Source organism: Notolabrus celidotus, chromosome 7, assembly GCF_009762535.1.
Source record: "Notolabrus celidotus isolate fNotCel1 chromosome 7, fNotCel1.pri, whole genome shotgun sequence".
In the NCBI taxonomy this organism is placed as follows: Eukaryota; Metazoa; Chordata; class Actinopteri; order Labriformes; family Labridae; genus Notolabrus; species Notolabrus celidotus.
In genome coordinates this window covers 32,442,123-32,454,263 of record NC_048278.1, presented here as the reverse complement: position 1 = coordinate 32,454,263, position 12,141 = coordinate 32,442,123, and the positions used below count along the sequence as shown (strand labels likewise).

Below are 12,141 nucleotides of genomic sequence, written 5' to 3'. Positions count from 1 at the left end.
CGAGATGGAGTGATTAAAGGGGAAAAATGAAATGCTATTAAAGGATTTTTTTTTCTTAACAGAAGTTGCTCAGAATTAATTTACTAAGACCGGATAAACTTTAACTGTAATGAATGAAATAACACTCCAATTATATTAATTAAACTGAAGATAGGAGATAACTTCAGAGTGCTCAAAGTCAACTAGGAAGTGATAGCGCTGCATTTTAACTAATTGTTGTACCTGCAGCACTGCTCCAGAGGAGTCAGGATAGATGGCTCATCTTTGGAGTTACGCCCAAATCTACAATGAGAGCAGATCCAGTGTCAGCCAAGTTACATCACAACTACAAACCAGAGAGCACAGTAATGGAAACACAATTTAACTAACAAGACATACTCACGCTCGGCCATTGTCAAGATGTATTAGGAAGGTATGGTTGCCGAACTTCTCAAAAGTTTCATAATGGTGCCTGTCCATGTTACCTGCAGGAGGAGGGGGAGGGGAATTTAGTGCATTTCTGCTAGAAATATTCTGTGATAGAATGTATACAGCTAAAATGTGATGGTCAACACAATATTCAAGTTAAGCTATGTGGAGGTACAACTTTTGGACGAGTTTCAAAATGTAATTTAGACATTTTTTAGAGAAAAAAAAAAAAGATTTTCAATAAATAATAATATTAAAAAATAAAAAATAAAAATAATAATAATAATAATAATAATAATAATGAATAACAATATTAAATAAATACAAATAATATTAATAATAATAATTAAATATATATATATAATAATAATAAATAAATTATAAATAATAAAAATAAATAATACATTACAAATTTAATATAATAATAAATAATAAATAGATAAATGAATAATAATTATTATTAATTAAATAAAAATAACAAATTTAATACAATAATAATTCATTATTTTATTTTCAATAAATGTGTTATTGTTATGTATTATTACTTTTCTATTATTAGCCTTATTGCTGTATTTTTTAGAAAAGCAGCTTTTTAAATAAGCTTTGCAAATAATATAATATTTGTTAACACATCACTGACCGGAGAATATCTGTAAATATATTCAGGGGACATTTTTGTTCTTCTTGTGAATAATAAGCATATCATAATAACTCTACAGCTTTTACATATCCAAAATCCAGCCCTAAACAGCTGATATATATAATAACAATAATTCATTTTATTTATAGACGCCTTTCTGTACACCCAAGGTCACCTCACAACATAGCAATAATTAAAGCAACACTCAACAGTAAATAAATACATACATTAGAATTAAGAATACAATACTAGAAAAATGAAAGGAGGAGGGGAAGTCATTCCAGTCCCAAATAGATATGTGTACAAAGCTTGACACTGAATCATGACCTCACTGTTGAATGTAGTTACCACACCTCGTTACATTCAACAGTGATGCCTTGAGGATCAGCTGAAACACTGAAGTGTGTGCTCTTTAAAAAAAAACATAACAGATAATGAAATACAAAAATGCTTTATGCAACATTTACAGAAGGGTACATATATACATGTAAGCAGGGCTCCTTATGAAGAATACATGTACAAGGTTATTTATCAGTATCCCACTTCTGATCAATCCAGAGTTGCAGGTTTAATCAGCTTGTCTCGTCAGAGCATGCTCACAAGTCTTACCCTTCTCAAACTACACAACACTGGATTAAGCTCGGCATGAAGAGGAACTGTAGTGATAATGTTCACATCTGCCAGCCCCCAGTGTCCACTCCCCCGGTCTGTATCCAGATAGAGTGGGCAGTGATAGAGAGGTATCTGTGGGGCAGAACTCTGTGAAACCTGAGCACCCCTTGTAGGTGAACCCTCACAAGAGAAAATATTTTTGGAGGTATTTGGGCGTCTGACTTCAGCCTTAACACAAACAAGGGGGAGTGAGCATGGCTGTGAAGAGATACTGTCCTGTATGGCTCCTTGCTGGGTATCCCACAGTGCTCCTCTTAGCTCCAGGCCACATAAATAAACAGCATCCACAGGAAGTGAAGCTGTGTTTGTACTGTCACTCTGAACCTGCAGGGAAGAAAACAATGCAAGTAATCAATGTGCAGCAACTGAACATAGTTACAGAAACGTGTCTTCATTATCTGGTTTTACAAACTTGATTTAATTTGTATGCTTTACCTGAAAACAAAGGACTACGTCGTTAATATTTCTGTGATTTGCTCGAGCAGCCTCTCTAATGACTGCCCCCAGAAAGCCTCTGGCATTTTTGAAAGCAGATAGTCGATAGGCACCAGCTGGATCTGAAGTGTTGAGGTGAAAGAGGTAAGCGCTGAGTAACTCTGCCCTCCTCTCCAGGCGAAACAAGTCAGTGAACTCAAGGAGGAGAGTGAAGGTGGCCGTTCCGTATCGAACGGGCTGTTGGAGCTGTGAGAGGAGCAAGGACACCCCATCGATCAGTTCATCCCACTCAGCCTGGAGGAAGTCGCGGAGGGGACTGGGAGAAACAGCTCCTGCATTTGAATCTGTGCTGTCGTTCTTGTGTGCAAGGTAACTTTTCAGACCTTGCAGTCTGTCTCTGGCCTGGCTGTAGGCTGGCAGTGAGGCAGACTGGTTTTGCTGGAGGCACAAACTGCTTACTGCTCTCACAGGAGTCTGGGAGGCTTGAAGTAAAATATTCAAATGATGGCTATTGATCTTTTTCATCTCAGCTGCCGTTTCAACACTGAAGCCGAGCATAAGGGGGTCGTTTATGTTTGTTGAATCTCTCTCCAAAGTCTGCAGCAGTCCTGACAAATCTGTGGAAAGCACACAGCAACAATCAATACATTGTTCTTACATAGAAGACTTAACAAAACAGAAGCACCTACATCTTGATGATTACAGTTTGTAATCTTAAAGAGAGCAGTCACATTTTAGTGCTTTAATGTTGTTGCTTGCTCTACATAAAAAGGTCCCTCAGCTAAATCTTTAAAAGGTGGACAGTGATCAATGTTCTCCGGTTCCCTGTATAATCATTTGACTTATTTGATTTGTATTATGTGTGATTTGGTTACCAAAGTTGCCAGAGTTGCTTATAATGTCGTAGAGGGATTGTGGTCCACTGCCTGAGAGAGGTGACACGCTCCTGAAGCATGTCTGTGCTACGCTCTCCAACGCCTCCAAATCCGCAGAGTCCAGTACATGGCCCCCATGCACAAGATTGACTGTGAATGAAAGGGGAGAAGAAGGTCAGAGGATGAAGTGAATAAAGAAGAGTGATAGTACTGTGTGTTAAAGCTGCATCACCTGCTATGTAGTGCAAAGCTTGAGTCTTGTCATGGCAGAGAGTGGAAATACTTAAGTGTGCATCCATCAAAGCTAGGAGGTCATTCTGACTCCTACCAAACAAAAACACAAAGACAGTCTTCATGTGTCCTTCATGACACGTCCAGTTTAAAATAATAATAAATATAATAATAAAATATCTCTCTCTATATATATATATAATAAAAAAAATTAAAAATAATAATAATAATAATAATAATAAGAAGAAGAAGAAGAAAAATAATGATAATAATAAAAATTGATAATGATGATAATGATAATAATAACAACAATGATAACAATAATAGTAATACTAATAAAAATAATAATAAGAAGAAAATAATAATAATAATAATAAGAAGAAGAATGATAATAATAATAATAATAATAATAACAATAACAATAACGATGATGATAATAATAACAATAACAATAAGGATAATAATTATAATAATAATAATAATAATGATGATGATAATAGTAGTAACAAAAATAATAACAATAATGATAATAATAGTAATAATAATATAAATAGTAATTGTGATAATAACATTAACAATAACATTGCAAATAATAATCATAATCATAATCATAAGAAGAAGAAGAAGAAGAAGAAGAAGAAGAAGAAGAAGAAGAAGAAGAAAAAGAAGAAGAAGCAGAAGAAGAAGAAGAAGAAGAAGAAGAAGAAGAAGAAGAAGAAGAAGAGGAAGAAGAGGAAGAAGAAGAAGAAGAATAGGAGTTATAAGAGTTATGCATGGTTTCAGCTTTTGTTGTAAACCCAACTACACAATATTTGAGGATGAGACAACACCTCTACCATATATCTACTCAAAATACAGTATGTTGGTCTATTTCCTCACCAACTGTAGATTCTCCCCTGGCCTAAGTATTTATAGCTCTGTCTCTGCAGTAACACTGAGTGGAAGACAGCACAGCGGAGGAGGAGCTCCTTGTTTTCTGCTGTGACACCAGACAGTAATTCACTCTGCACGATGGACACCGCTTCTTGAAAAGAGCTGCTCAGCTCTTCCTCCAGATCCCAGGCAGAGTCAGAAACCAGAGGCAAGGCGCACATTCGCACGGCACCTGTTTGAGAATAAAAGCAGAAATAATCATAAATCTAAAGTTATTATTACCTGAGCATGCCTGAGAGAAACAGTTGTTTTTCTTTTTATAAAAGCAAAAGAAGGAAAAATCATGTTGTTCAATGATGAGCAATAAAAGTTAAGATTGTACCAATGTGTGTGTAACTCTTAAGCTGATTTGCCTTAAGGCCTAAATGCTTATTTATGTGAGTGTGATGTTACAAAGTCATGATCAGACTAATAAGCCTCTGCATTAAGAAGTCATAAAAGCTTGGTGGTGGTGTTGGTGGTAAAAGACTCATTCAACCCACATGTATGCAGCCGTGGTGATTGACCTTAAAAGAAAAATGTATTATAATATAAAAACACCTACCTGGTATTGAGCATGATGATGCACATTCTTGAGTTATGAACCATAAACGAAAGCCTGGGTGAATCAGGCTTTGCTCCTCTGTGCAATCAGTAGGCAGGAAAGTAACAGGTCAGAAAAGAAGACACATAAATGAAGAGACTGGGTGGAAACTGGTGTTTCAAAATGTAATGACGCCTAATAGTTGATGCTTGATGGACCACCTACCTCTTAAAGAGGAGACTAACCGACTGAGGCGAGCCACGACTTCATCATCCCATCGTTCCAAAAGGTGACAGTTGTTGAAAACCAACCAGTGGCCATCTTTAGCTGTTTCATCTAGCATTGAAAGAATGACGTCTTTGTCACAGAGAGCTCCAAAAGAAATGACTTTGAGCTGAATCTGAAACAGAATCATCATAAAAACACAAGATGTTAAAAAAGTATAAGAAAACATCAAATATTCAAAGAAAACAACACATAAAACATATTCTCTCAGCAGCCATTGACCTCTGAAATTCAGTTCAGGATGGGACACTGATTATCATTTCAACTTTGGACTGATTCTGTTTTCAGGACGTAGTCATTTAAATGTAGAGTGACTGACTGATCATCACAACAGTATTGTTCTCTATTGATTGTCACAGATAAGACAAGGAACAGTGAAAATCAGGGAAAACATCAGCCATATTTCTTATTCTATTAAAGACGATTTACTTTCATATTTTGTATCGATTCAGGATATAATAATAAAGGCTTGAGTAAAACTCCTGAAGTTATTTGGTGACACTTTAGACTTCTGAAACTAAACTACCACTTCATCTCTTCCATCCAGTAGAATGATAAACTTCATTAACTTGGACTCTTTACTCACACTTAAAGGACCTGCATGTGGTTCCCCTAATGGGGGATTCCCTTAAACCTCAAGTACTGTTCCCTTTCACCCTCTCGCTCTCTCTTCTCTCTTTCTTAAACCCTACATCCTTTAAATGTGTGTGTGTGTTTTAATTTCATAACAGTGGGTTTCATCTTGTTTTGAAGACTGTGTTGTGGGACTTTGACATTTTTATTTTGAGAAGTTTTGGAGTTGTTCCAAAATTCTAGATTTAATTTAAGAGTGGTTGAAGATAAATTAACTTTCTATCATTTCCTTTTGTAGTGTGGTTTTGTCTTATTTTGTCTACTGATTCTTCCCTAAGATTTTTTTCAAACAATGGACTTGGTTGTCCGTCTGCTGCCAAATCTCATACCGCAGACATTTAAAAGTGACATTAGACCCTCAGGACTTCAGATAGCTACACAAAATTATGGGATGAAGTAATATAAGCTAGTAAGTGGCTGAATGCTAGAGTTAGTATCAAGCAGTAGTTATTATTAAAAGTGTCTTATCACTGATTGGAAATGTGTCCCTTTATGTTAAAGTCAAAAGTCTTTATTTTTCTGATGAATTGAAAAGCATTGAAATTATATGTATCGTCTCAAATACTTCATGCATCCACCTTCAACCTGCAAAATTGTAGTGCAAAATAATAAAAGCATTAAAGCTGCCCATCCTGAGTGTGAAGCAAAAGTAAAATAGCCATAATGTGAATAAGTCCATGTTTTGATTGGTTCAAACCCTTCACTTAAACAAAGTGAAACAGTGTGTGTTACCTCCTTTGTTTCTGCTCCACAGCGAGCCAGTTTGTTTATCAAAGGAAGCGGCTGAATGCTCGTCCACTCATTTCCACTTGAGTGGAGGATGATGGGTCCCCTGTGTTTAACAAGAAACTGTAGGATTGTTGTAGGATTCCCTGCATGAGGGGCCTCAGTCCTTTGTATCTGTGCAGGAAGGAAAGGGTGGTGGGCAGCCATGGCCTCACCAAGTCCCCCCAGACAGTTTGGGATCATAGTCTTCCAGAGGAGAGCCCGCTGAAGCAAGGATAGATGGGAGTGAGAGCGGCATGGAACGGGTCCTGCTACAGTAGAAGATGGGAACCGCAGGTACTCCTGCCACTGTGTGGGGTAACGGGAGAGCGAGGCGACCAACCCTTCAAAACCTGGCATGTTTTCCAAGCAGAGGAGCTCTGGGTGGGTATGAGGGGGTATCCAGCTAGGCAGAACACTAGTGGATGGTGATATAGAAGGAGGAGAGAGACAGGGTTTTATATCAGGGAAACAATGTCCCATATCCTGAAGGCCTCTGATGAAAGCTGCCCCCTCAGCCTCGGAGCACAGATGGTTGTGTTGGAGCAGAGTCACAGACACCAGCAGCTTCAGGACAGCAACATGACTCTTGAAGAGGAGAGGCCGGTACTGGAGCAGCAGCTGGGTCACCATCCTGTTTGTGACCTCTGTTATTACTTCCTTTGGCACTTTCCCAACGGTATATGGCACTAGTGGCCCGCCCTTCACACTGAAGGCCTCTTGCATAACTGAAAAGAAGCTATTTAAGGAAAAGTGGTAGGCGGTGGAGAGACGGGACACCCCCTGCAGAGCCTGGTAGAGGTCAGCAGCCAGCCTCATTAGCTGTCGGGGCACGGCCAGCAGAGACTCGTGGCGCTCCAGCTCATCACTCAGCTGCTGGATGTCAGCCTGCAGCTTTTTCATCTCTACTTGACAAGCAGCCACGCGGGAGAGCGCATCAGAGTCCTTCAGCAGCAGGGTGTTACTCTGCAGGATGTGGTCTAACAGAGAGTCCTAGAAAAAATAGAGTAGAGTCATCTGATTTACAGCAGCTAAAAGCAAAGCAATGGACTGATTATTTTTCAGCATGATGGCTTTTAACAAGAAAAATAGACCAAATGCAGTGAGAGTTTAGATAATGACATGACTTTAGACTTTAAAATACACAACAACCATGTGAAAAATTGCTTAACAAGGTTTCTAAGATCTTCTAAGCACTCAAGTCAAAGTCCATAATGATTTTGGTGCATTGTTAAGAAGTGCACAGTTTGTGGTGATTGCAACATGTTTTTGGCTTTTAAATTGGCATTTATGGAAGCTGTTTTCTTGTGTGGAGTCTCTCTCTCTTCCTCACAGAGAGATTGGGAGGCTCCACCTGCACCTTCACACCTGCACCTGATTAACTGCAATCACCACCTGCATTTAAGCCCTGCTGTGATGCTTCTCCAGTGACAGATTATTCCCGCATCTGATGTGGTAATTTGTCCCGTTCTCTAGAGTTCTCTCGTGAATTTTCAATTGTTCAATCATTCCAAGGTTCCAAGTTGGACTGGTCCCTTAACACAGATGCACTCTACAGGAAGGCAGAGCAGCCTCTTTTTTTATTAAGGAGGCTCAGATCATCTGCAGAAAGATGCTGCAGATGTTTTATCAGTCTGTGGTGGCATGTGTGTTATTCTATGCTGCAGTCTGCTGGGGAAGCAGTATAAAACACAAGGATGCGAGGCGCCTGGACAAACTAGTGAAAAGAGCTGGCAGTGTGATTGGAACCAGGTTGGACTCACTGGGGACTGTGGTGGAGAGATGCACACAGAAGAAGCTAGAGGCCATTCTAAATTACACAGATCATCCACTTCACAACTTCTTTGTGGACCAGAGAAACAGCTGCAGTGGGCGGCTCATCTCTCTGTGCTGCAGGACTGAGATACAGAAAGTCATTCATCCCTGCAGCCATTAGGCTTCATAACTCTCTAACCAATGGGATATGAGCTGACAGACACCTGAATTACTTGTTTTATGTGATTTTTTAAATAATTTTATCTGCCAGACACCTGAATTTCCACCTATAGGTAATAAAGTACATTCTATTCTATTCTATTTCCAGCTTTGTGTGTTTTTACTAGTGACTAATTCTACTGTCCTCCATTCTTCCAGTGCCTCCACGAGCCCCCAGTGTTACCGCCCAATCACTGCCACACTCTCTCCCTGGATTCACTCACCAGCCTACTCCTCAAGCCCTCACCTCTCCTCGGATTTCCCTCCTCATGCACCCTGGATCCCTTCCCTTTTCCCCCCTTCAATAAATCCACTTAACTGCTTCATTGGCCTCCGGTTGTGCTTTTGCATCCACACTTAAACACCTGTTTTATCTAACCGCCGCACAGTTAACTCTACTTCCCTAGATTGCATTAGACTATATAACCAACAGAAACAGTGTTTGCTTTATAAGATTACAAAAGAAGGTCTCGTTACCTCTTCTGACACCAGTTTCTCTTGCAGCAACTGTTTGTCATTCTGGAACCGCAAGTGCTGACTCAGCAGCTCTTTACATTCAGACTGCAGCAGCTGTGTCAGCAGCAGCTCCTGGATCTCTTCTGAGCTCAGAGAGAGGTCAACCACGCCTACCTGAGCAAGGATGGATGGATGAATATCTACAGAACGAAAGAAAGAACACAAAGTAAGCCACTGCTTGCAGATGAGTCAGAAGAAAAGATGATTTCAGAGAGTGTTTATTTCTCTTTTATAGATACCTCATAAAAGGATGAAGAGACTTTGCACTCAGAGTAACATAAATGGAGAAATATGCAGTGTGTGATATAACCTGTTAAAAGTAATTTGCAGAGGCAACATTTGCCAACAAGCAAGACTTAAACATGGACAACCCTGTGAACTGACTCTACAAATATTTCTCACCATTATTTAGCATTTTGGCAGGCAGGTTTGTGCTGAGGATGAGGCTGAATTCACGGTGGGTTGGCTGGATATCATGTTGAAAGCCTGGAGAGCGACATCCAGCAGGACGTGCCAATCTGGCCAGAAACGATGGACTGGGAACAGCACGCTCCACATGAGTTACCATGACTCTTAAACCTGCAAACACAACAGTTAGAATGGAAAATAACAAACTTAGAAATTGCACAAAAATAACCCAGTACCAAGTTTAACTATACAATGCTGATCACAATTTTAAGACCAGTTGAAAATTGCACAAATGTATACTGTTGGATCTTAAGAAGGTTCTAAGTTGAGCTTCAAAATGCAAAAAGAAGAATTGGGAAGGAGATGAAAAAAAAAGTTAGCAATTTATTGCAAACAACAGTTAAACTGAAATAGTCTGCTCATCAGCAGATCTTAAGTTTACGGCCACAGCCTTTAAAAGCCAAAATCTGCACAAAAATGACATTAAATCAACATTTTTGTGCAGATTTTGGCTTTTAAAGGCTGTAGTCGTAAACCTTTGATCTGCTGATGAACGGCCTATTTCAGTTGTTTGCAATATATTGCTAACTCAATTTTTTTTGTCTCCCTCCCATTTCTTCTTTTTGCATTTTGAAGTTCGACTTAGAACCTTCTTAAGATCCAACAGTGCAAAATGTAAATTCCTGCAATTTTTTAACGGTTCTTAGAATTTTGATTAGCACGGCATGTAAGACTGAGGGTGTAATAATTGTAGTCACCTTTAACTGCAGCCTGGTCCAGCTTGTTCAGCAACTCTGGATCATCAGCACACACCACCATCTCAGACTCTGTCTCCTTCTCGAGCATGGAGTTAACACCTGCAGAGCAGAACACTATTTGCTTACTGCACTGGTTTCAAGTTTTTCAAATTACATAAGATTCACTTTGGCTTTGTTATCGTTATTTTTCTAAACAAATAAAAGAGTAAAGCTGTTTGCATATTGCTTGTAAGGCTGAAATTACAAAAAAGTGAACACTAAGGGGTTCTGTAAGTGCTGGGCAAACTAAATTAACAGAGAACATTCTTGCTCTGGGAAATAACAACAGCCATTGGTTATTAGGTTAGCACAGACAACTCTAGATTTGTCCATGCTGGTGTGGTTTTGTTCTAAAAAAGTTCACAAATCATCTGTTATTGGATCTGTCTGTTTATCTGCTTCCTAAGGACCTACCTGGGATGAGCCACCTTCCAGAGTTTATGTCTAGATGTTGCTGGGTGTCTGCCAGTAGAGGCCAGTGCTGAACCCAGGCCCTCCTGCAACCCCATAGCAGCAGCTTTACGATCACCCTGTCAGAGGGAGCATCCTGCCGTATCCCCAGGGCCCGATTTACTGTCAGCTGCAGCCTCTGAGACACAGGGATGGGGAAACCAGGAAGGGGGTGAAGAGATTCAGTGTCAGAGTGTGTAAACAAAGGAGTACGGGGATCCTTGGGGTTTAGTTTGATGCTTCCAGTCTGACACAGCTCCCTCCACTTGCTCAGCAGTTCTGTGCGTGTGTCAGGTGCAAAGCGGCCCAGGTAAGAGACGACTGCAGCCAGGATAAGGGCATCTCCAGGCAGAGTTTGGTAATTCAACTGTGCCTCCTACAGGGAGATTAGAGAAAGTCATTGACATACTGAGAAATATTTCAATATATATAATATATATGAAAAGTATGACTTAATGTGCACACACTGTATTTTCTTTGTTACCTGAGCAGCAGCCCTCAAGCCTCTTGTATGCGTCTCCAACAGTTCTGCTGCTCTGGCAGCTTCTCTTTCTCTACTGTCAGCTTCGTGCAGCTCCAGCATTTGCTCCTCCAGTTCATTTCGAACCAGCTGCAGCTGAAGATTGACATCCTTAAGACACTGGGTTGCATCTGTCTTTTGCTCTATTGCCAGGTACAGCTGTCTGCGTACGTCTCTTTCAAATTGCTGCTTGACCAACAGATCTCGTTGCATGCAGGAGCACTGATACACCGCCTGGACCCATCGACACAGGGACTCGCAGGCCTTGCTCACCTCCCATACAGACTCTGGCGCAAACTGGGGACTGTGAACTATCTGGCCGAGCTGCTGCAGCTGCTCATTTGTCAAAGTGTGGCGGTCAAAAAATTCCAATTCCTAGGAGATATAAGCAGGAACGCAATCACATAATGGCCTCCTATATCAATTCAAACCACTGCTGATTGTAAAATTAAAAAAATGGCATGGCACTGCTGGATTATATGTATCATAAAAAGTATTCCAAACACAAATATTTTCCCCTCACACCTGGAAAAAGTTGGGCTTTCCAAGAAGCTGTTTAGCCGTCTCCCAGCCTAGTGGACGATTAAACAGCAAACAAATGGCATCCATTATTTTCACCACTCCATCAGGGGGGTCTCGGTAGTGGTGCACCTCCTCCAGGTCAGATGGATTCAGGAAATTCTGAAGTTTGAGGCCTAACATGAAAACAGGGATCACCTGGGACAACAGTTTGTAACATTAAAATCAGTTTCTTTAACACTCCTGTTATGTGTTCTACGTTAAATGTTCTAAGAGTTATGGAAATAGAGTTATGGAATATTTGATGTGATGACGATTGCTTTATACACTGAACATGACTTAAATAAAATGATTTACCTCCTCTTCCAGACACTGAAGCTTGTTCTCCTCTTCAACACATGTCTTGTGGGCTTCTTCAAGTCGGCTCATCTGGTAATCTAAAGCTGCTAAAAGCTCTTTCTCGTGCTACAGGGAAGAGAGAGAGAGAGAAAGACAGAGATTTATGCAAACAGCTACAATTGTAATTTGCAAGAAGTCAGCAAAGCCTCTGAAGTGCA

General features: G+C 40.0%; 2 protein-coding genes across 2 annotated transcripts in view; both read right to left on the bottom strand.

Annotated features, from left to right (window-relative positions):
* Positions 1-12,141, bottom strand: part of fam20cl (family with sequence similarity 20 member C, like) — a 51,579-nt gene that overhangs the window by 2,184 nt on the left and 37,254 nt on the right. Inside the window, exons 8-9 of the mRNA XM_034687628.1 lie at positions 383-464; positions 223-282 (exon numbers count right to left, since the gene is read on the bottom strand). Coding sequence (XP_034543519.1) covers positions 223-282; positions 383-464 — 142 coding nt within the window. The remainder of the gene's footprint in view (positions 1-222; positions 283-382; positions 465-12,141) is intronic.
* The window catches only part of LOC117815723 (dynein heavy chain domain-containing protein 1), a 29,348-nt gene continuing 18,690 nt past the window's right edge, over positions 1,484-12,141 (bottom strand). Inside the window, exons 30-44 of the mRNA XM_034687604.1 lie at positions 11,942-12,049; positions 11,591-11,782; positions 11,030-11,440; positions 10,510-10,921; positions 10,057-10,155; positions 9,293-9,469; positions 8,852-9,030; positions 6,368-7,393; positions 4,943-5,117; positions 4,739-4,816; positions 4,141-4,366; positions 3,263-3,354; positions 3,031-3,180; positions 2,156-2,772; positions 1,484-2,044 (exon numbers count right to left, since the gene is read on the bottom strand). Of these exons, the coding sequence (XP_034543495.1) occupies positions 1,634-2,044; positions 2,156-2,772; positions 3,031-3,180; positions 3,263-3,354; positions 4,141-4,366; positions 4,739-4,816; positions 4,943-5,117; positions 6,368-7,393; positions 8,852-9,030; positions 9,293-9,469; positions 10,057-10,155; positions 10,510-10,921; positions 11,030-11,440; positions 11,591-11,782; positions 11,942-12,049 (4,353 nt within the window). The 3' untranslated portion in view covers positions 1,484-1,633. The remainder of the gene's footprint in view (positions 2,045-2,155; positions 2,773-3,030; positions 3,181-3,262; positions 3,355-4,140; positions 4,367-4,738; positions 4,817-4,942; positions 5,118-6,367; positions 7,394-8,851; positions 9,031-9,292; positions 9,470-10,056; positions 10,156-10,509; positions 10,922-11,029; positions 11,441-11,590; positions 11,783-11,941; positions 12,050-12,141) is intronic.